General features: G+C 35.4%; 1 protein-coding gene across 5 annotated transcripts in view; it reads right to left on the reverse strand.

Moving 5' to 3' along the window:
- Positions 1-23,327, reverse strand: part of LOC150094270 (protein DOP1A) — a 613,349-nt gene that overhangs the window by 104,250 nt on the left and 485,772 nt on the right. For 4 of the 5 annotated variants that reach the window (XM_090412136.1, XM_090412135.1, XM_090412138.1 and 1 more), the window contains 2 exons: positions 21,065-21,217; positions 14,800-14,936 (listed from right to left, as the gene is read on the reverse strand). In XM_090412136.1, coding sequence (XP_090268262.1) covers positions 14,800-14,936; positions 21,065-21,217 — 290 coding nt within the window. Of the gene's footprint in view, positions 1-14,799; positions 14,937-21,064; positions 21,218-23,327 lie in introns of those variants that run through there. The other variant, XR_016550242.1, reaches the window with a different exon arrangement.

Raw genomic sequence — 23,327 nt, forward strand, 5'->3', positions numbered from 1 at the left:
TATGAAAAATAAATAAAAATACATAACATTAATAAAAAAAAACCCTGTCACTCACCCACAATACTAATATCCTATAAAGTTACAAAAAACTTTCATAGGTGGGAGTCACATAAAAACTTTTACGTTATACTGTTTTAAAATCTAGAATATTCTCTCAGCTTTTATTTTGCACGTGCATGCATAAACAACATCACTTTTATAGATGCAATTTTCTTTGCTGTTAAATTGCCACTTGGGATCTTGCAGTAATATGTTATTGTACTGAAACCATTTTTTAATTAAGATATTCTTTAGGCATTTTATCCCTTGATATGTATTTCTACCAAGAAAATACTAAAGATAATAATGTGGCATATGACACATAGAATATCAAGTGTGATAAATCTACCTTGTTCAAAATGCAGTTTCTTCCTGCAAAGAAGTTCACTGGAGCAAAATCAGAGCAATTCAGAAAATAAGTTATGCTTGTAAACACAATAAAATATAAAGTTTAGATAATCTTAATATTTCAATTATCCATGCATCCCATTCTCTTCTAATAGGCTGAGCAATCCAGAGTATACTGTAAGTACATATGATTCTATTTTTATCATTCCAACATATTTAATTTAATTGTAACCTTAAGAATTGAAATGACTGAAGATGTAACTTGATTCATTTGACATTCAGAAACTATTTAAATTTTTTAAGAATTATCTTTTAAGTCTAAAAACAGCATTTTAATTGCTGTGTTTGAAGTACTTATTTGAAGCTTATTTGAAGTACTAAGAATTTTCTACAAAATGCTTGACTACATAATATCAGAAAATCTGAGATATATCCATTGTTGTGATGGAGCCAGCTTGCATTGACTTGCTCAGCTGGTTGTTAAATTTTCAAGCATTTTGTGAGCCAGTTGTTAAACCAACAATGGCTATAAACTGTAGAGCAGCACAAACTTCAATCCACAAGGGCTAGCAGAATTTGGACAATAAGCTTGTATTGCTTATTTTGGCATCCTTTGTACCCCCCCCCCCTTTCTCTATGCGGCAGCCTGTGTAGGGACTATCTCCGATAGCAATTTATAGGAATATTAGTTTTTAAACATCAGCTTAATTTTGCCTGGGCTACTTCTTCTTAAGGTAATAACATTCCCATGCTCGATGGCTGTCAAAGATTTTTGCATTTCTACAATTTTCATGAACCTAATATGATCCTTACCATTAATGGACTTCATTTATACTTTCATGAGTTGTAATTCTCACAAAGGGAGAAATGCTTTTTCTCCCCTCCTGTAAGTATAATCTCTAAGATTATAAACATTTCTAGTTCAAAACTGTAAGCAAACTAAATACTAAAATCATAACATTCAGCAACAGTTTCCACAAAATGCTCATGTTCAGACAAACAAAGAGAAAGAAATTATATATTTGGTTTAATCCTTTATCCACGTGTAAGCAAACAAAGTTTGCACTTGAAGTATTTTCAGGACTGGGGCAACTCGTAGTAAAGGTTGAGTAAGTTTACTGCGAGTTGCCCCAGTCCTGAAAATACTTCAGGTGCAAGCTTTGTTAGCTTACACTTGGATAAAGGATTAAACCAAATATATAATTGGTAGCACAGCCAAGTGAAAAAACTTCCATAAACAGAAAGCAATATAGCAATAATAACCTTTCTTGAAAATTATCATTATTATTAGATGCCTCCAGGGAATCCAAAGACTCATCGACTCTGTCTCCACCACTGACTGCAACTACACCAATGCCATCTACTGCCGACCACCACCACCACCACCACTGGTATTTCCAAAGACAATCACAAACATCCATGCCCGTGGCAGGATTCGAACCCGCAGCCTTTTGGCTTGACAGCAGATATGCTAACCAGTCGGCCAGCCTGGCTGGTCGAGTGGTTAGTGTATCTGCTCTCCAGTTTTGAACTAGAAATGTTTATAATCTAAGAGATTATACTTACAGGAAGGGAGAAAAAGCAGGTCTCCCTTTGTGAGAATTACAACTCCCAAATACTGCTGTTTTTTCTACTATGACAACTAGATAAATGAATACTGCTTCTGCTCTCTAAGAAGCTAGCTACAGATTCAAATCCCATTCTATAATATGAATGCTTATAAAAGGTTCTAAGTGGTAGACAATTTCAATTGTCCAATGTAAGAATATCACCCTCTAAAATTTCCTTGAAAAAGTCAATGGAACTGGAGTAATGGATTATATATAACCCTAAGCCAAACCATCGCACTCTTTGTATGAGAGGTTTACAACCTTTTGTTTGAGGAATTCACATGAAAAAATAAAATGTAGAAAACTCTTGTCAGAGTTTGAATACAATCCTTTAGCTATCATTATGTAATCAATTTCATTTTTTTTTTCAAATGTCTTTTGGCATTAAATTGGATACTTGTTATAAAATATTGATATTATACCATTTGTCTGCACACTGCAATGAAATGATTTTAGGGCTCTCTTTGTGAGAATATCATATGGGTATAGAGCATGTGGAAGAGAAGAATGAATTCCCAAGGGGTGGAAAAAGGGGAAAATAGTTCCACTGCATAAAGGAGGTTCCAAGACTGCTGTTGAAAATTATCAGCTGATCAACATATCAGGAATTGTTGTCAAGGTCTTGGAGAAAATAGTCAAGAGGAAAATACAAGATTGGATAGATGAAAATGGGATACTCTATGGGGACAGCATGGTTTTGTGAAGGGTAGATCATGCCTCAGTAACTTGCTCGCGTTCTATAACACAGTGACGGCTGAAATGGATATAACGGGTTTACAGTGATTCTACTGGACCTTGCTAAAGCCTTTGATAGGATACCACATGGAATTCTAATCAGTAAACTGCAGCATATGAGAATGGATATAGGGTTAGTGAGATGGATAGGAGGGTGGTTGATGGAGAGATATCAGAGAGTGGTTTATTCAGGAGTAGAGTCCAAAAGATGGCCTGTGACTAGCGGTGCACCACAGGGTTCTGTTCTTGGAGCGCTACTATTTAATTTGTTCATTAATGATATAGAAAAGGATCTAAGAGGAACTATGCATCTGTTTGCGGATGATGCAAAGTTAGGTAGAGCAATAGCGAATGCTCAGGATGTCAAAATTTTGCAGGATGATTTGGAGGACTGGGCTAAGGAGATTGGATGTCAATTTAATGTGGAAAAATGTAAGGTTTTGCATTTTGGGATGAAAAGATTAGCAGCAGTATATCACATTGGTGGAACTGTACTCCAAGAGATTGACGAGGCCAGGGATTTGGGAGTGTTGGTGGATAGGGAGTTGAAGTTTAGGGGGTACATTGCAAAAGTGGCTAAATCAGCTCATCAAATCACTTGGTTGCTGAAAAATACTTTAACAAGCAGAGACAAACAAGTTATTGTTCCACTATATTGAATATAGTGGATAAGCCTTGATAAGACCCCATCTAGACTACTGTGCCCAGATATGGGCACCAGGGTTTCTTCTCGATGGGGAGGATCCAGAGACGAGTGACGAAGATAATACAGGACTATGGAATGAACCTTATGAGAAGAGGTTGAAGATTTGTGGGCTGCAGAAATTGGTTGATAGGCAGAAAAGGGGTGATATGATTGAGACATTCAAATTACTGAAGGGTTTCTATAGGATTAATCCAGAAGATATTTTTGAGAATAGGACTGGTGGTGAGAGGACTAGGGGCCATACATGGAAGCTTGGTAAGAGTGTGGTTAGCAAGGGTGTTAGAGCTAGGTTTTTTACTTGGAGAGTGGTAAATGAGTGGAATAAGCTGCCAGAGTCTGTTGTGGGTGCAATGACTGTAAATGAGTTCAAGGTGAAGTATGATAGATACTGTGTGAATGTTGAATAGTTGTTCTTGACATGATGTTTGGCCTCCCTCGATAGTCTAAGGACTCCTTGGAGCTGCCTGTAATAATAATAATATTAATTCAAGAGAAAGCAGTTGACTAGTAGTGTGCTGCAAGGCTCTGTGCTCAATGCTGTATTATCTATACAAAAACTTATATAGAAATGATATGAAAGGAAATTTTCAGCTATTTGCTGATGAAGCAAAATTGAGTTGCATTAGGGTTAATCCAGTCATCCTGCAAGCCCTGTAATGTTGAGGATTTGCAGGATGATTTAAACAGGATGACAAGTTCAGGGTACATATTGCAAAGGTGGGTACATATTGCCCTGTAATGTTGAGGATTTGCAGGATGATTTAAACAGGATGACAAGTTCAGGGTACATATTGCAAAGGTGGCCAAGGTAAGCTCATAGGATTCCCTGACTATTGCAGCACACTAACAAACAAAAGTAAGGAAATTATCATTTCTGTTTATAAGGTCTTGATAAGCTAGATCTAGATTACTGTGCTCAGGTATTATCGCCTAGGTTACAAAAGTTGGTTGAAAAGAGTGATATAATAGAAACATTCTGGATACTAAAAGGGTTTTATAGGATTGATGTATAGAAATTTTTTCAGCACCTGGTTAGAGTAGAAAGAATAAGGGATCATCCCTGAAACTGTGTAAGAGTGTGGATAGTAAGGGTATGTGAGCAATGTTCTCTCTAAGTTTCATGCGTGCATGCCAGTCTAAAAAGGAGAGTGCACATGCCTAGTAACTGCGTGCACAAAATTTTTGCTTTTAGAATTTCTAATTTACAGTCAAATAATTTTTGAATGTACCAAAAAAGCCACTAACGCCTTTTATTCCCAAACAGAGATAGTTGGCCCAAGACTCTCATTAATTATTTTTTTTTTTTACTTCAGGCACTAACTTTGTTTGCTTACACTTGAATAAAGGATTAAACTAAATTTATTATAGTTTAACCCAGTGGAAAAAAACTTCCAACATCTTTCTCTAAATCCAGGGTAATTTAATAATAAGGTGAGACACCTTTTGGCAACTCGTATAGGTAAATATGACTTCTCCATTGCTTCCACCTCGGTATCACCACCTTTGGGTCTGGCTCCCACTGACGAGACCTCAATAAAGGTTGAAACCGGTCTGGGTAGTGGCCCTTCCCTTAATGCATAGCATTATACATGTCTGCAAGGAGATGTGCTTTGCATTAGTGGAGATATTAAGACAAGGAGCGATGAGAGCTTGGTCCACCTTTGCTCAGAGTTGCCAACAGTTGTACCACCTTACCTCAGTCCTGAAGATATTTTCAGGTGCAAACTTTGTTTGCTTACACTTGGATAAAGGATTAAACTAAATTTATTATACTCTCACTAATTATAAATGGTAACCAGTGAAGAGAGGCAGACAAGTGCCAGTTATAAAAATTAATTACATGATAAATCATACTTGTCACTTATTTAATTTGGTAATTTCTCCAATGTCTCCACTCCAATATTACTCTAATCCATTCCAACTTAATACATTTTTTTGATGTTGAAAGTTTATTTTTCACTTGGTTAGAGTATAATAAATTTAGTTTAATCCTTTATCCAAGTGTGAGCAAACAAAGTTTGCGCCTGAAAGTATCTTCAGGACTGGAGTAAGGTGGTACAACACCAGAGCAACTCGTTGCAAAGGTGGAGCAAGCTACCAACACTCCTGTCTCAGTATCTCCTATAATGCAAAACACATCTCCTTGCGGATATGTCTAATGTTATGCATTAAGGGAAGGGCCACTGCCCAGACTAGTTTCGACCTTTATTGAGGTCTCTTCAGTGGGAGCCAGGCCCAAGTTGAGATACCAGGCAGAAGCATTAGCAGGTCATCTCTACCTATAGGAGTTGCCAATTGGTGTGCCACCGTTTCTCTAAATCCAGAGTAATTTATTAAAAAAGGGTGGCACACCAATTGGCAACTCCTATAGGTAGAGATGACCTGCTAATGCTTCTGCCTGGTATCTCAACTTGGGCCTGGCTCCCACTGAAGAGACCTCAATAAAGGTCAAAACTAGTCTGGGTAGTGGCCCTTCCCTTAATGCATAACATTAGACATATTCGCAAGAAGATGTGTTTTGCATTATAGGAGATACTGAGAAAAGAGTGTTGGTATCTTGCTCCACCTTTGCAATGAGTTGCCCTAGTCTTGTACCACCTTACCCCAGTCCTGAAGATATTTTCAGGCGCAAACTTTGTTTGCTCACACTTGGATAAAGGATTAAACTAAATTTATTATACCAACTTAATACACTCTAAACAGTTACTTTTAGTCTGAATCATGTAGGCAAACTAGACCACCACAAATGGTGATGGATTTTTGTAGCAATGCAGATTTAAGCAAATTAATTTAGTGTCCGAAATTTTTCAGCTTATAGCTAGATGAAAAATATTACATTAGTGGGTTTAGTGTGTTAAACCATCAAAATGTCACACAAAGTTAAAATGGAAAAATTGCAAATTCGCTTAAATATGAGTGACTGGACAAACATGTTAAAATAGCAATGCCAACATTGCCGTCAAATTAAGAGTTTGCAGTTTATGACTTTTGCTATTGTGAGTACAGTTTACTGACACACATGGAGCCTGAGACTAGAAAACAATTGAGCACATGGACTGGAAAAATTTAGAGAGAACATTGTACATGTGAGGACCTGATTTTTTAACTGGAGAAGTTGTGAATGAATGGAATGGGCTGCTAGAGTCTGTTGTGAGTGCTTTGTCAGTCAATGCATTTAAAAAAAACATATGACAGGTATTATCATTGGTTGATAGTGTTGGTTTTGAGACATATTTCTAGAATGAGCTGCATTTGAAGTACTGCTAATGGAAGTGAAGAAGAACTTATTGAAATACAGGCAGCATCACAGAATGACATATAAATGGCCTATGCATTTGTGACAGTGGTATAAGACTGCATTACCAAAACCAACTGCAGGCAATATTATTATTATTATTATGCGTGACACCTCCAAGGAGTCCAAAGACTCATCATGGGAGGACACCAACTATACAACTGTCTCCACCACTACACTGTACACTGAACCTCTACTACCAATCATCTCCATGAATGCCATGGAAAATTATTAGCAAATGGAAATGTGAGGGTGCTGCCAACAGCAAAGTACTAGAAAGAAAACAACAAAGAACCAATGAGTGCATGGAAGGTGGTATTGAAATCTTGACAAAAAAATAAAAAAATAAATAAAAATAACCAGAATGCTTTAAATTCTGAAAATCATGAAGCTCCTATATTTAATACTAAACAAAGAAAGCAAAGCTATTTTGGTAATGGAGCACTCTTTTTATTTATCCAACTATTTAATATAATTCCATTTATTCTAAATAAATGGAATTATATTAAAAAAAAGGTTTATTAATTTGACATACTGCTATGCATTTTTTGAAGACTTGATAAGGCTAAGATGGTACATAATTAGGAGGTGTTGATGATGAAGAACAGATAATTTGAGCACAAAAATACCTATCAGATAGCCCCAAAACATGAATAAACCAATAAAAAAAAATGAATTAAATAAATTATGAACTGAAAATAAAGAACGAAAGGAACATAATACCTGTTATCTTCATGGCAAGCCAGCAACATGACAGTGTGCTAGCCACTTCATTTTAAAATGTCATTAGATGTAGAACAGAGATAAAACTGTGAGCTTGTTGTGTGGTTTAATAAAACAATGTATTAAGAGGAGTTAGGTTGGGTCAAGAGTATTGGGGAGTTAGGCTGGTTGTTCTAGAGTATCAGTGTTTGGTTGGTTTGAGAGTCATGGGCAATAACTTATATTATTTATTTTATTTAATTATCATGAGGAAGAGAGAGTGTATATAGGGTCTTTTTGTGTTTATGGCATAATATATGGTCTAATGATTCAGAGTCATAATTAGTTGCATTTTGTTGGAAATAAATAATGATGATGATCTCAATTCAGGGAAGTGTTTGCATTGCATTGTATTGCATATAAGGATATCTCAGTGGTGGGATTTTTGTTGTTGATAGTGCATTTTTGTTTGTGTCTTTTCTTAGTGATGGAAAGTAAGTAGTCTGGTATGGGAATATTGCAATATCGCTAATGTTCAATTAGATGTGACTTTATAGAAGGAATAGTAGATCCAATATAACAGGTATTGCATCTTAATAGGAAGTTTAACTTATAAACAACATTATGCCATAATAACATGTTGATTTGAGCTATTGGAGTTCTGTTTTAGTAAATTTTGTAGTTTGTTGCTGGTAGTGAAGACAATTTTATAATTTGAAGATGTGTTTTATAAATATTATGAACATATGAGAATTTGCTAATATGGGATTCTGATGTTTCTTTTGAGAAGAAGGTATATGATTTCGGGCAGAGTGAAGAGCATAATCCATTAGTTGTTAGGAACCATTGAGGTTATCATTATATAACCAAAGATCTTTTAGATATGTGATTTCTTGCCAGAAGACAAGAAATCACACATCTAAAGGTTTAAAAGTGACTTCTGTCACTTTTAAACTTCAGTGACAGAAGATGAGTATTTGCAGGCATTAATGAATTGTGATAGCGAAGAAAAGAGTTCGATTAACAATAAAGTGGACAATAATGACATTCAAAAGCAGAGTGCAATTAACAGTAAGGTGGTGAAAAAGGATGCAAGATTTGAAAGCTGAGTTGGCGAAGATGAGACAGATGCAGAGTGAAGTAAGAGTATTGGAGATATGTATGGAAGAGCACAGAAGATGAAAACAAATGATATTGGTATGAAAGAGATAACAAAAGACCTGTGAGTGGTGTTGTATGGCAATTTGATTATTACAGGTGTGGTAAAAAAGATGCAGGAGGTTTGTTTTCCAGGATGTAAAATGAATAGGGTGATTAAGGCATTAGATATGAGGAGTAAGGAAAGCAAAGGAGTTGGTAGTAGGACAAATGACTTGACTGGGAACAAGGAGAATGTAAGATTGGATAGCAGGAGGTTGTTGAGAAGGATAAAAGATAATAGTGTGTGATAGGAAAGGTAATCAGTGTATTGCCCAGGTATGACAGTGACGAAATGAAGCAGAGAGAGCAAGAATTATGAATAATATGTTAGTGGAATTGTGTGAAGAGAAAGGAGTGCAGCTTGTTAATGTGTGAAATAAGTTTGAAGGAAGAACTGAACTGTATAAGAGTGATAGACTGCATTTAAATGGTTTTGGTGGGAGTCATTTGGAGAGATTGCTGCTGGAATGCAGAGAATGTATCTGAGCAAGTAAGAAGCAATGTAAAGAGCAGAAGAATAAGGAAGGAGAGAACAAGTGTGCAAGAAAAAGAGAGAAATGGGGAAACTCAGAGTGGACAAGAGATAATAGCATGAGAAAGGTGATGCTCCAAGAGGATGTGAATGCTTATGTAGACAAAAAGGGAAGAGAATGACCTGGGATGTAGAGAAAACAGTTGGATTTGAAGAAAATTCTGCAATGAGTAAGGAGAAAAAGAAATGGCTTGAGGAAAGTATGGAGAAGTCTCATCTAATAAGTGGTATCAGTGAGACATGTTATAGATCCAAGAATGAGCTGTTATATTTGTATACGAATATTCTTCTTCTCCGTAGTCCTAAATGGACAGTTGGGTCATTCATGGCTGGTAGGTGATATTCTTTGTTAGCCTCCTCCAATCGTCTCGGTCTCTTGTTCTTGATGTCAGTTGAGAAAGGGAGGAATTTGTCAATTTTTTGATGTTATCAGTCCATTGTAATCAAGGTCAGCCCCTAACCATTGGTCCCGGAATGATTCCTTCTAGTGCTTGCTTTGGAATGCCATTAGCCCTCTCTACATGTCCAAACCATTTCATCTGTCTTCTGATGACTGTCAGAATATTTTCCCTTTTTCTCCCGTCTATTGAATCAATCAGTTTTCGGACATTTTCATTGTTATTAGAAGTATCAAAAACAAGGGAAATGAAATGACTGCATTGATTGAGTTCGTTCACCCAGAAATTGTTGGAATAAGTGAGACATGGTTGGATGAGGATGACATCCTGACAGGAATACAGGTGGAGGTGGAGTGCTACTGATAATAGAAAGAGTAATGTCCATACAAGTTAGACATGCAAGGGGGAAATAGTGGTAGTGGTTTTAACGCAGTATGGAGTGAGATAGAGGTGAATAGAATGAAATACTTCATTGGATGTTCTTATAGACCTGGTAATGTAGAGGGTGACTAGGAAATGGAAAGCAAATTAGCTAAGCAAATAGAAAAAGGGTGATCATTATGAGTGATTTTAATTATGGCAATATAGATAAGGATGACAAGATAGCAACTGGAAGTAAAGAAAGTGAGTTTGAGTTTTTGAGGGACAACCACCTCAGGCAGTATGTATCAGAGGACACCCAAAGATTGAGGGTCTTGGATCATCTCATCAGAGGATGTTATTATAATCAAATTATAATATAATCAAGGGTGTCAAATCTTCCTCGAGCTGGTGAGAGTGATCATGAAGTGATTACCTGGGTGGTTGCCAACCCTGTGAGGAAAGGGTATATGTGGAACTACAAGGATGGTGATTATAAGAAGCTCAGATAAGTTTGCAGCTGTAACATGGAATGAGGAGTTGAATGGAAATAGATCAGTGCTGCTGGGTGATATTCAAGAACTATCTGGTAGAAGCAATGTCTAAATGTATTTCAAAGCTTAGAAGGTTAAGCAAGGTAGATATGAAATGAGTGAATGAAGGAATTAACACGTAATATAGAAAAAAAAGCATTATGTAGGCAAGAACATAAGAGGAGTGGTAATAATCAATTCCATATGAATATAAAGAACAGGCAAGGAGGATAACTCGGTTAGTAATGGTAGCAAAAGTTAAGTATCAGTAGCACTTAGCTAATGAAGCTAAAAAATAAAAATAAAAAAATCCTAGGGAATTCTTTCGATACGTAGCCAGTAAAAAAAAAAAAAAAAAAAATCGTTATGGTAGGATGGCACTGATTGGAGAAAATGGCATAGGGACAACGGCTGCAGAGGATATAGTTGAGATATTTAATGAGCAATTCATAAAGGTATTTCATTCTTGTGAATGTGACATCACAGAGTTTGAGAGCAGTGGATGATGATGATGAGGAAAACCTGATTATGAGTGAGGTAGAGATATATGGGAAATTAAGCAAACTTGAAAAATTTGCTTAATAAAAGTAGAAAGTTTTTTAACTTGGGTATATTATATATTCAAGATACCAAGTAATTTTATATAAACTTGGTTTTTAATCCTATTTCCCAAGTATGCAAACAGACAAGTAAGTCAAGTTTGTGCCTGCACGTAGTAGTGCAAGTCTGAGGCAACTCGTGGTAAAGGTTGATTAAGCTCTGATCACTTTCTTTAGTATTTTTCCCTTAATGTAAAGCACATCCCCTTGCGAAGATGTATAATGCTATGCATTAGAAGCAATGGTCACTACCCATACCGGTTTCGACCTTTATTGAGGTCTCGTCAGTGGGAGCCAGACCTGGAAATGCTAAGGTTGAAGTAATGCAGAGCTTATGAATTTTATCTAAACAAGTTGCAACAAGGTGCTTTGACCTTATTAAATAAAATCTCAGGATGAGAGATAGATGTAGAAAGTTTTCTAACTTGGGTATATTATGTATTCAAGATACCAAGTAATTTTATATAAACTTGGATTTTAATCCTATTTCCTAAGTAAGGGGATGTGCTTTTCATTAAGGGAAAAATATTAAGGAAAGTGATCAAAGCTTAATCCACCTTTACCACGAGTTGCCTCAGACTGGCACTAAGTGCAGGCGCAAACTTGACTAACTTGTCTATTTGCTTACTTGGGAAATAGGATTAAAATCAAAGTTTATATAAAATTACTTGATATCTTGAATACATAATATACCCAAGTTAGAAAACTTTCTACATCTATCTCTCATCCTGAGATTTTATTTATTAAGGTCAAAGCACCTTGTGGCAACTTGTTTAGGTAAAATTCATAAGCTCTGCATTACCTCAAACTTAGCATTTCCAGGTCTGGCTCCCACTGACGAGACCTCAATAAAGGTTGAAACCAGTATGGGTAGTGACCATTGCCTTTAATGCATAGCATCGTATAGCATTATAGCATCTTAATGTAAAGCACATCCCCTTGCGGAGATGTGCTTTACATTAAGGGAAAAATACTAAGGAAAGTGATCAGGGCTTAATTCACCTTTACCACGAGTTTCTTCAGACTGGCACTACGTGCAGGTGCAAACTTGACTTACTTGTTTGTTTTCTTACTTGGGATATAGGATTAAAAACCAAGTTTATATAAAATTACTTGGTATCTTGAATACATAATATACCCAAGTTAAAAAACTTTGTACATCTATCTCTCATCTGGAGATTTTATTTAATAAGGTCAAAGCACCTTGTGGCAACTTGTTTAGGTAAAATTCATAAGCTCTGCATTACTTCAACCTTAGCATTTCCAAGTCTGGCTACCACTGACGAGACCTCAATAAAGGTCGAAACCGGTATGGGTAGTGACCATTGCCTTTAATGCATAGCATCATACATCTCAGCAAGGGGATGTGCTTTACATTAAGGGAAAAATACTAAGAAAAGTGATCAGAGCTTAATTCACTTTTACCACAAGTTGCCTCAGACTAGCACTACCAAGAGTTGCCTCAGACTTGCACTATGTGCAGGCACAAACTTGACTTAGTTATCTGTTTGCTTACTTGGGAAATAGGATTAAAAACCAAGTTTATATAAAATTACTTGGTATCTTGAATACTTGATGTTAATAAGGCTGTGAATCTTGATGATATATGACTGCATATTCTGAAGAAATATACCAAGGAGTTTACATCTGCTTTGACATATTTGTTTAATATGAGTCTAACACTGGGTCAAGTTCCAAAGGAGTGGAAGGAATGAAATCAGATTATAGACTAATCTGTGCGTGTCAGATGTTGTGGTTAAAGTGTTGGAAAGGCTGGTAAGAATCAGGATCCTGACCTGAATTGACAACAATGGTATTATCGTTGATGGACAGCATGGATTTATTAAAGGAAGATTATGTTTTAGTAATCTACTTACTTATCACAATAAGGCGACAGCAGCATTGGATGTGGGAAATGGATATATAGTAGTATACTTAGACTTTGCAAAAGTTTTTAGACAGAATACCACATGATAAGCAGATAGTCAAACTAGAATGGATGGGGTTGGATATTAGACTAGTGCATTTATTAGAGATTGGCTGTCTGATAGGTATCCAAAAGTTGTGTATGGGGGAGCAATATCCCAGAAGAAGAAGGCCACTGGTGATGTGCCTCAGGAGTATTTTTTAGAGCCACTGCTGTTTAACCTTCGGTTGAAACAACTATGAAATGAAAGTATTATACAATGTATAATATATATATATATATATATATATAATATTAATATATAAATGATATTGGGGAAGATATGAATGAAGATATTCAGTTGTTTGCAGATGTGGCCCTACAAGAAGACTTGAATAGACTGAGTGAATGAGCATGGGAGTGGAAAAAACAGTTCACCGTTGCAAAATGTAATGTTTTTAAAATTTGGAAAAATCAAGATGGCATGTAGTTTTCTCTTGGTGTGATATATTGTTGAAGGTGAAGGAAATAAGAGATCTTGGGATGATGGTGGATAAGGAGCTAAAATCTAGAGGACATATTGCCAAAATTGTGAGGACAACACACTGAACTCTGGCAATGATGTGGAAGACTCTGACTTGTAGAAGTAAGGTGATGATTCTTCTACTATTGTATAATACTTTCATTATGCCACATATGGGCTACTTTGCACAGATTTGGTCAACTGGTTTTCAAAAGGATGAAGAGTGTTGGAGAGGGTCCAGATGCAAATGACTAAAATAGTTTCTGATCTCTGAAACGTTGAACATGAAGAAAGGTTGAGATGATGCAATTTGCAGAGTCTAGTGGATAGGAGGAAGAGGGGTGTTTATGAAAGAGACATAAAAGTTGGTAAGGGGGGGTTGTTATAGGATTAATGTTGAAGAGGTTTTTTATAAAATGGTGGGGAATTGGAGGAGAACAAGAGGTCATCCCTGAAAGCTGTATAACGATGGTGAGAGAGCAAGGAAGTGAGAAGCAGGTTTTTTTGCAAGCAGAGTTGTGAATGATTGGAATGACTTTCTTAGAGCATGGTATCTGTAGAGAATTTGAATGTATTTAAGCCACTGAATGAGGAGCTGTGTGTATGACAAAAGGGACCTCCTAGATGAGTCTGTGACTCCATTGGGGTTTCAGAATAATAATAATAAAGTCTAACGATGATAGCTTTACATGCTGTACAATAACCTTTTCAACTTATGATGGGAGTGTTGGGTTGAAGTCTCATCATAAGTCAAGGACTGTAACTTTCATATATCTATACGAAATCCAATATAAAAAGTAAATTATACGATGTTTTTACACATTCAAACACATTCTTCCATATTTTAAAAGGAAAAATTTGACTGCATATAAATTATCTATTTTTTATTTTATTATTACACAATTAATTTCTACACACAAATCCCAATTTTTCAAGTATTAAAAAGCTTTCAAAAATGTCTTCAAATGATGATTCAAAAGCTTTAAAAGTTGTAAAGAAAATATTTCTCTGCATATATACAATGAAGTAAGAACATAATTTCTACTTTGAGTTATGCTTCTGTGTGTTTTTTAACCTTTACTCTTCATGAAGTTTTTTTTCCCTCTCTCTTACACACACACATACACATTTTCCTTTTCTTTTTTTTGGTCTTGAAGTAAAGTTTGTAGATTTATAGCATTTCTGAACAAAGGCAAATTAAATACTATTCAATAATAAATTCAAACAAAGTATTCATTAACCTTAGTGAGAAAAAATTAATTAACCTAGATGAGAAATACCATACTAAAGTGAAAATAAAAAATGTAACTCACCATTTCTGTTATGATTACAGGCCACAAAGATGTAACATGCTGAGAGGACATTCTTAAAAGCAGCACACGAAAACATAAAAATACTTGAGCCTGCACTGAAGGCACTTGGGGAAGACGAAGACTTTCTGCTAATCTCTCTACAGATAAAGTACATTTCAAAGTTGTTTCAATTTTAAGAGAAATTAACAAAATGTTTGGCATCACATTTTATACTGTAACACTATTTATTTAATGAAACAATAAATCCATACTGTTATATACACATACAGAAATGGGATCTTTTAATTCTAATATTTTCTTAACTTATGAGCATTATCATCAAAGAAAGTTAGCTAAGTCACTGAAGTAACACCAGGACTTAGTAAATTGAAGAAGATGCAATAATACAGCATTACATACACTTATGCAGCAAATTATTATTATTATTATTATGTGACACCACCAGGGAGTCCAAAGACTTATCGAGAGAGGACACCTACTCTACAACTCTCTGTCTCCACCAACTACTACAAACCACAACTATCATTATGATCATCATCATCATTTACACCAATGCCATCTACTGCCCACTACCACCACTAGTATTTTCACAGACAATCACAAACATCCATGCCCATGGTGGGATACGGACCCGCAACCTTTTGGGTGGAGAGCAGATATGCTAACTATTTGGACAACCAGGCGAGCACTTTGTGTTAGACACTGATATGAACCATGTTATGGTTAGGATTATAAATGTTTACAATACCATCATCTAATTAAAATAATCTTTAGCCTTACATTTTTAAATGTGTAATATAGCTATTTTTTTGATAGCAGGTTTTGTGATCCAACACTGAAATTTCTGCAACACAAAACAGTCCTCTTTATTTTATTTATTAAATGCAATGAATAATCCTTTTTTTTTTTTTTTTTTAAATCCTTCATAACTTTTGATTGTTAAGTCACTGAAGTAACACTTCAGTGACTTTCTTTGATGATGATGCTGTGTATAAGTTAAGAAAATATTAGAATTAAAATATCTCATTTTCGTATGTGTACATAACAGTATGGATTTATTTCAATATATCTAAGAAATGGTATTTTTAAATGGCATAGTAGTGGGTGAATATGTCAAAGTTAATTTCAGGATTCCACATAAATAACTAATGCTCTATCAAAAAATTGCAATATTTATCTTCCAAATACAGTACAGAGGTCATTTCAAAAAGTTTAATATGTCTGAATTTCATAAATCATTCTTCTTCTAGCTTGCTGAATCCCTCATGTTCTTTGCTACCATTGTCTTCCACTTTTTTCTATACCAAGATCTTCCAATCCAATACAGGATTCTCGAACATTTATTTAATCATTCTCTTCTCATCCATTCTGTCTACATGTCCATCCAAGCCATCTCAGTCTGTAATCTATAGTTTCATCAGTCAGTAGTGGGGTTGGACAGCTAGTTAGTTTGTGGTTTATTATTACAGTGACTGCAAAGTCAAACTGTGACATTACAATGGTTGCAGCAGTACAGAGGGTAATAAAAAAAATAAATAGCATGTATGGAAAAGAAAACAATTTTGAAAAAAAGAATCCATGTCATATCTAGATATAAATTAGACTTATAATCAAATGTCCTTATTCCTTTCATTTTTAGTCCAAATGAACTGTTCCAGTCTCATGCCATTGCTTTCTTAGTCTTCCAATTCTTCTTTTTTTTCAGGACTGCTATTGTCCATTAAAGTTTTTTTTATTTAAGCCATCATTACAAAAACACCTGATCCTAAGGTGTTTTTGTAATGATGGCTTAAATAAAGTGTTTATTATGCTGTTTAAGAAAATTTGATATTTTAATGTCAATATCTTTTTCATCTTCATATGATAGGCCACATGACTGGTATTTGAAAGTATTTACTTCCTCTAATATTTTTTTATCTATCACTGTTTAATTTCTTATTGAGTTTTCTCCTTTGAAAGCCATTATTTTTGTCTTTACTTTTGATATTCTCATATTATATTGTTCTTAAATCTTCTTCTTCTTCCCTTCATGTATTACACCTAGTGGCCTGTTATGGAGTTATCCATAGGCCTTCTAAGCCGTACCCATCCAGAGGATAAGGTGGCTAGTCCTATGCCTCCTGGTGTGTCCTATGTCCTGTGTGTTCACAGGGCCAGTTTGCCTACTTGCAGGATGAAAAACCCTACTGTCCACACCCAAGACTGGCTAACTTGGCTATGGCTGAGAAAGATCCTTAAGCTCCTCACGTCGGAGATGGGAATCGAACCTAGGACACTCCTTTCCCAGGCATATGGTTGCGAAGCGCATAGCCACTTGGCTAACTGTGCGGACTTCTTAAATTTCATTTAATGATTTCAATGATCTCTGTAGCTCATCTTCTGATATAGCTAATACAATTTAATCATCAGCAAATAATAGTGTATCTATCTTTATTTGTGGGCTTATTTGCATACCAAATGGGTTATGCTGTTTCCAGATTATGATTTTATTTATATACGAGGGTGGTCTGAAAAGTTCTCGGCTTCGACCATAGATGGCAACACTATCGGCAAGATTTTTTTTTTTTCAAAGTTGGTACATCTGTCATAAGCAACCATGTGAAATTGCAAGTCATTCTATCAAGTAGTTTGTTTTATACAGCTGTCTGAAGCAAGAGTGTTTTGTCTGTATCCCTTGAAAGAGAAAATTAAGTATTGTGCGGTTTGTAAAAGAAGGTTTAATAGCAAAAGAAATTCATCTGAAGTTCATAAAAGTTTATGGGTACTCTTCTCCTTCCTTTTCGACAATTAAGAAATGGGCTGCTGAGTTTAAACATGGCCATACCAGTCTTCAAGATGATCCATGTGAAGGACGTCCAAAAAGTGTAACATCAAAAATCATTGATCAAGTGCACGATATGGTATTGGATGACCGGTGAGTCAAAGTCTGTGAAATTGCCGAGACTATAGGCATTTCAAAAGAACGTGTAGGATATATTTTGCATGAAGAATTACAAATGAAAAAGCTTTGCGCAAGATGGGTGCCATGCTTGCTCACAGCAGATCAAAAACGCACTCATATGAAAATCTCTGAACAGTGCTTGGAATATTTTAACAAGAATAAAACTGATTTTGTGCATCGATTTATTACTATGGATGAAACTTGGATTCACCATTACAGACCAGAATCCAGACAGCAGTCAAAACAGTGGACAGAAGCCAGTTGTTCAGCGCCAAAGAAGACAAAGGTCGGTTCCATCAGCAAAAATGGTCGTGGCATCGGTGTTTTGGGATGCTAAAGGCATTTTGTTTATTAATTATGTTAAAAAGGTTAAAACAATAACCGGGGAATATTATTCTGATCTTTTAACCAGACTACACAAAAAAATTAGTGAGAAAAGATCTGGTTTGCAGAAGAAAAAAATCATCTTTCATCAGGACAATGCACCTGCCCACAAAGGTATTTTGGCAATGGGAAAATTAAGAGATCTGCACTATGAATTGTTGGAACATCCACCCTATTCCCGATTTGGATACCTCTGACTTCTATCTCTTCCCAAAACTAAAACTCTTCCTTGCTGTTCAGCGTTTTTTCTTCTAATCAACAGGTGATTGCAGCTGTAGAGGATATTTTGCAGATCTTACTGAGAACTACTAGAGGGATGGGATAATGGCGCTGGAGCAAATGTATTAGGCTTAAATAAATTTAGTTTAATCCTTTATCCAAGTGTGAACAAACAAAGTTTGCACCTGAAAGTATCTTCAGGACTGGGGTAAGGTGGTACAACACCAGGGCAACTCCTTGCAAAGGTGGAGCAAGCTACCAACACTCCTATCTCAGTATCTCCCATAATGCAAAACACATCTCCTTGCGGATATGTCTAATGTTATGCATTAAGGGAAGGGCCACAACCCAGACTAGTTTCGACCTTTATTGAGGTCTCTTCAGTGGGAGCCAGGCCCAGGTGGAAATACCAGGCAGAAACATTTGCAGGTCATCTCTACCTATAGGAGTTGCCAAATGGTGTACCATCCTTTTTTAATAAATTACTCTGGATTTAGAGAAAGATGTTGAAAGTTTATTTTTCACTTGGTTAGAGTATAATAAATTTAGTTTATAGGAGTTGCCAAATGGTGTGCCACTCTTTTTTAATAAATTACTCTGTATTAAGCTTAAGGGAGATTATGTTGAAAAATAAAAATAATTTTGAAATTATAAATCCGTTTTTTTCATTATTAGTCAGAGAACTTTTCAGACCATCCTTGTATTTTAAAAAGTAGAGGTGATAGGGTACATTCTTGCCATACTCCTCTTGATATATCTTTCCATTCTGATATTTGTTCTACTTTGAGAAGTTATTTAGATTGGTTAATATTTTAAATAATTTTTATCTATTAATTTTATCAAAGGCTTTTTCATAATCAATGAGTTCCACATGTGTTTCTTTTTGAAATTCTCTTTTCTTTTCGATTAATAATTTTAGAGTGAAAACTGAGTCTATGCAAGATCGGCCTTTTCAGAATTCATTCCATTCTTCTAGTAGTTTGTCCTCTACTGTTCAGTTTCTCTTTTAATATTCCTGAATATATTTTATACCCTGTATTTAGACTAACTATTCTATAATTATTGCAGTCATATTTATTTCCTTTTTTTACAAATTGAGATAACCAGGTTTTTGTAGGTTTTTGGCTGTGGCTTAGAAATATCATTTTCTAGTTCTATTACAAAACTGTTCCATCTCTATGTTTTTTCCTTACATCTCAGTTTTGTAGTCCTCTTTTTCTATTCCATTTACTTCTTATACCTAAGCTTTCTGTTCTGCTTTTGTGAGGATTTGTTTCAGATTTTCCCATCTCTCTTCTATGTTATTTAATTCATGTGTGGTTTCTGTTTTTAAATAAGTGCATTTCTAATATTGTTGCCTAGTATGTGGATCTTGTAATGAAGAAAATTTGAAGAAACCTTACATTTTGCAACATTAAATCGATAATCATTATTCTTTGCCCACAATGCCAATTTATTTAAATCATCCTGCAGGATATCTACATCATATTTATTAACTACTGCATGCCCCAGTAATCAACAAACAATTGATCCTCTCCCACTTAAATCTTTCCTTATATTACATATACAAATTAAAGAGTAGTGGCCTTAATCAGAACCCTGAAGTACACCACTAGTCACCCTCATTTTCCTAGATTCCACTTACACATATACTACTCTCTGATGTCTATCTGTTAGACTCCCCCCCCCCACATCCATGCTACTAGCTTCATATCTATTCCCATTTTGCTCCAACTTTATCATAATATTGCAATGTCCAGCAATATTATGATGCAACTATTTCACTTATCTAATTCTTCTGTTTACCAATTTCTACCAACTTGGTTACTACCTTCCTCTCCAGTTGTTTATTATATGCTGTGGTAAACAGTTTTCTCTTCTCAGCTTTTCTCACTATTGCTGGTGTACCTCAAGAATTTCTACCAACATTTTTTCCTCCTGTAAATCAATAACTTTTGGTCACCAAAACTCATATCTTCTCCATAATTTTGCAGATGAGAGTATACTCCATTTTTTTGTCTTCAAAAAATACTTTGTAGTGCTCAAATGATTCAATCTTCAAAATCATCCAGAACAATAATCCGAAAATGCTAATCCACTTAGGATTTTCAGTGTTTCAATGAAATTTAAGCACATAATATTGACAACATATTAACAATACATATTAACTTGAAATGAAGCAAACTGGATTTACTTTTCTTTTTTTCTTTGTGATATAACCTATTAGTATTATTAACTTTGCTGAAACCAACAATTAAGGTAATTCTGAAAACATTCAGGCCATCCATATCTAAGAGTTAGAGAAAATGATATGACATTCGACTTTCACTCTAAATAAAATATGGTAAAAGTATGAGGACTGATAGAAAAAAAATTAGAGAAATATAGGAACTTTGCAGATCTGTACCCATATTGCTTTGAGTATAAAATGGGTAGCATAATTTCTTATGCCACCCATTTTATACTCAAAGCAATATGGGTATAGTCTGATGATTTATTCACACTTGTTAACTAAGAAATAAATCATCAGATTTATTTCTTAGTTAACATTCTTCATTATGAGAAAGAATTGCAAATATTTTATATTTAGAAAGAAAGCAAAGTAAAACTAGCATGATGAGAATAAAATATACTATCCGAATACTAAAATTTTGTATGAAGACATAATATTTAAAGGATATTTTCACAATATATGTAATGTATAGCCAATTCTATACATACCTTGTATATCTGGCATATAACGCTGATACTGGTCAATTTCACTACAAAATAAAACAAAAGCTAATCTTTTAAGTAAGTGTGCCTTTTGTTCATATTCTTGCTCCTTACTACTAAACAAATTTAAGGATCCAGACTGTGCCATTGCTACACGAGCTGCAAAACATATTTGAAAATAGTAAATGATTTAGGTATGGAAGGATTTTCAAATTATAAATACCCCAATATTACAATTATATACCTGAATAGTTTTAGTGATATCACAAGACTGTGTACAGATTTTAAGGAAGATTGTGGAGGAAATTATCACACATAAAAAATTTGAAACACAGGATCACATTCTTATTCAACACAAAACAATCTATTAAAAGACAGTTAAACAATCTGTTAAAAGACGAGAAGCAATAATTCTGGGCAACTGCATAAAGGAATTAAACAATAACAATGCAAAAACAAACAAACAAACAAAAAAAAAAAAAAAAAACTATTACTGGTAAATATGGTACATGAGACCAAGACAAAAAAAAAAAAAAAAAAAAAAAACAACAGGTAATGCATTTTATTCCCTTATAGGAAGTAGTGAGAGGCCATGTTAGCCCTATCTACCTCTTTTGGAGACTGAGTGGGCAGTTCAATCTCCACTGGTAGCCAATCTGAGACAGCTCGGCCAATGCTATCACAAGCTTAATCGGCATGCAGTGAAGAGACAGCTAACAAGTGTCGCCATCTTGTGGTCTCCAGCCCTAACGCAATATTTTTAATGTCTGAAAATAGTGTGGGTTTGACGGTCGATTTCCTTGAGTTTCTGGGAGAAAAAACCTGCTTGCCCATGCCAGAGACTGACTAATTCAGGAATCGGTCAAAATAAAAAAGGCCTTGACCTTATGAAATGTTCCTCTAGTCGGTGACTAGAGGAACATTTCATAAGGTCAAGTGCCACGGAGTGCAAATGCCACTTCCACTGAGCTACACAGGCTTGCATTTTTTAACATTATTTTTTCTATTTTATTTATTTTTTACATAATCTAGAAATGCTGCTCCAAAGACCAAACATAGAACTTCATTAAGCCACTTCAGGCCTCCAATAAGCAAGACAATCAAACATCCAAGCACATGGCAGGATTTGAACTTGCAGCCTGTTGGTTGGAAAGAGGATAGGTGAACCATCAGGAAACTAGGCAGTCCATCTATATGTATTATTATTATCATCAGAATTTCATGATATCTTTTGGATTTTTTTTTTTTTTTTTTTACTAAATAATTTAAGGAAATTACAATGTCAACTAGGATATACATTAAAATAAATTTTAATATACTTCAATATTTCAGCAATGTCATGTTGCCATTTTCAAGAAACTTAAGAACAAGACACGTGCATGCAGGCACAACAAACAGTAAGTGAAAAATTTAGTAAGTGAGAAATGGTGATGGATTTAGAGTAATCCTTGTTGTGAGGGGGGGAGGGGTTTGTGGTTTACTGGTTTCAATATTTTTTTGGATTTTTTTTGGGGGGGATAGCCATTGGCTGAGAAAGTGTTGAGAATGTGGTTGTTTAGTTCTGAGGTTAGGGCACTGTCATTTGAACAGATAAGTTTAGCCCAGTTGTGTAGTGTCTTAATGACTCCATATTGTTGCGAGGAGGGGTGGTGGGATTGTTGGTGAATGTATCTGCCTGTATGGGTGGGTTTTCTATAGACTGAGAAAACCAAGGTTCCATCAGGCTGGCGGGTGACTAGTGTGTCTAAGAAAGGAAGGCAGTTGTTTTTTTCTTCTTCCAGGGTGAATTTGATTCTGGGGTGTTGGTTGTTCAAGTGTATTAGGAAGTAGAGGAGTGCATCAGAGCCATGTGGCCAAATAGCGAACACATCATCAATATAGCGAAGCCAAATGGTTGGTTTTTGTGGGGCAGAGTTTAAGGCTTTCTCTTCAAAAGTCTCCATTTAAAAGTTGGCCAAGGGTGGGGAGAGTGGAGAACCTATGGCTGTTCCCCTCTGTTTGTAGAATTTTCCTTGCCAAACAAAATAGCCTCAGTTCATAGTGAACTGAAATAGGGCTGTGATATCGGGAGGAAATTTAGCTTGGATTAGCTCTAAAGATTCTTTGAGTGGGACATTTGTGAATAAGGAGGAGACATCAAAACTGACTTATGTCAGTGTGTTTGAGTGTAAGATTTTCTATGCTGGCTTTGAATTGGCTGAGTTTTTTATGTGTGAAGGTGTGTTGCCAGTATAGTGTGAGAGAGCTTTGGCCAAATGTTTAGCTAGTT

Source organism: Typopeltis vanoorti, chromosome 22 (genome assembly GCF_054136105.1).
Source record: "Typopeltis vanoorti isolate ZY-2024b chromosome 22, IOZ_Tvanoo_1.0, whole genome shotgun sequence".
NCBI lineage: Eukaryota > Metazoa > Arthropoda > Arachnida > Uropygi > Thelyphonidae > Typopeltis > Typopeltis vanoorti.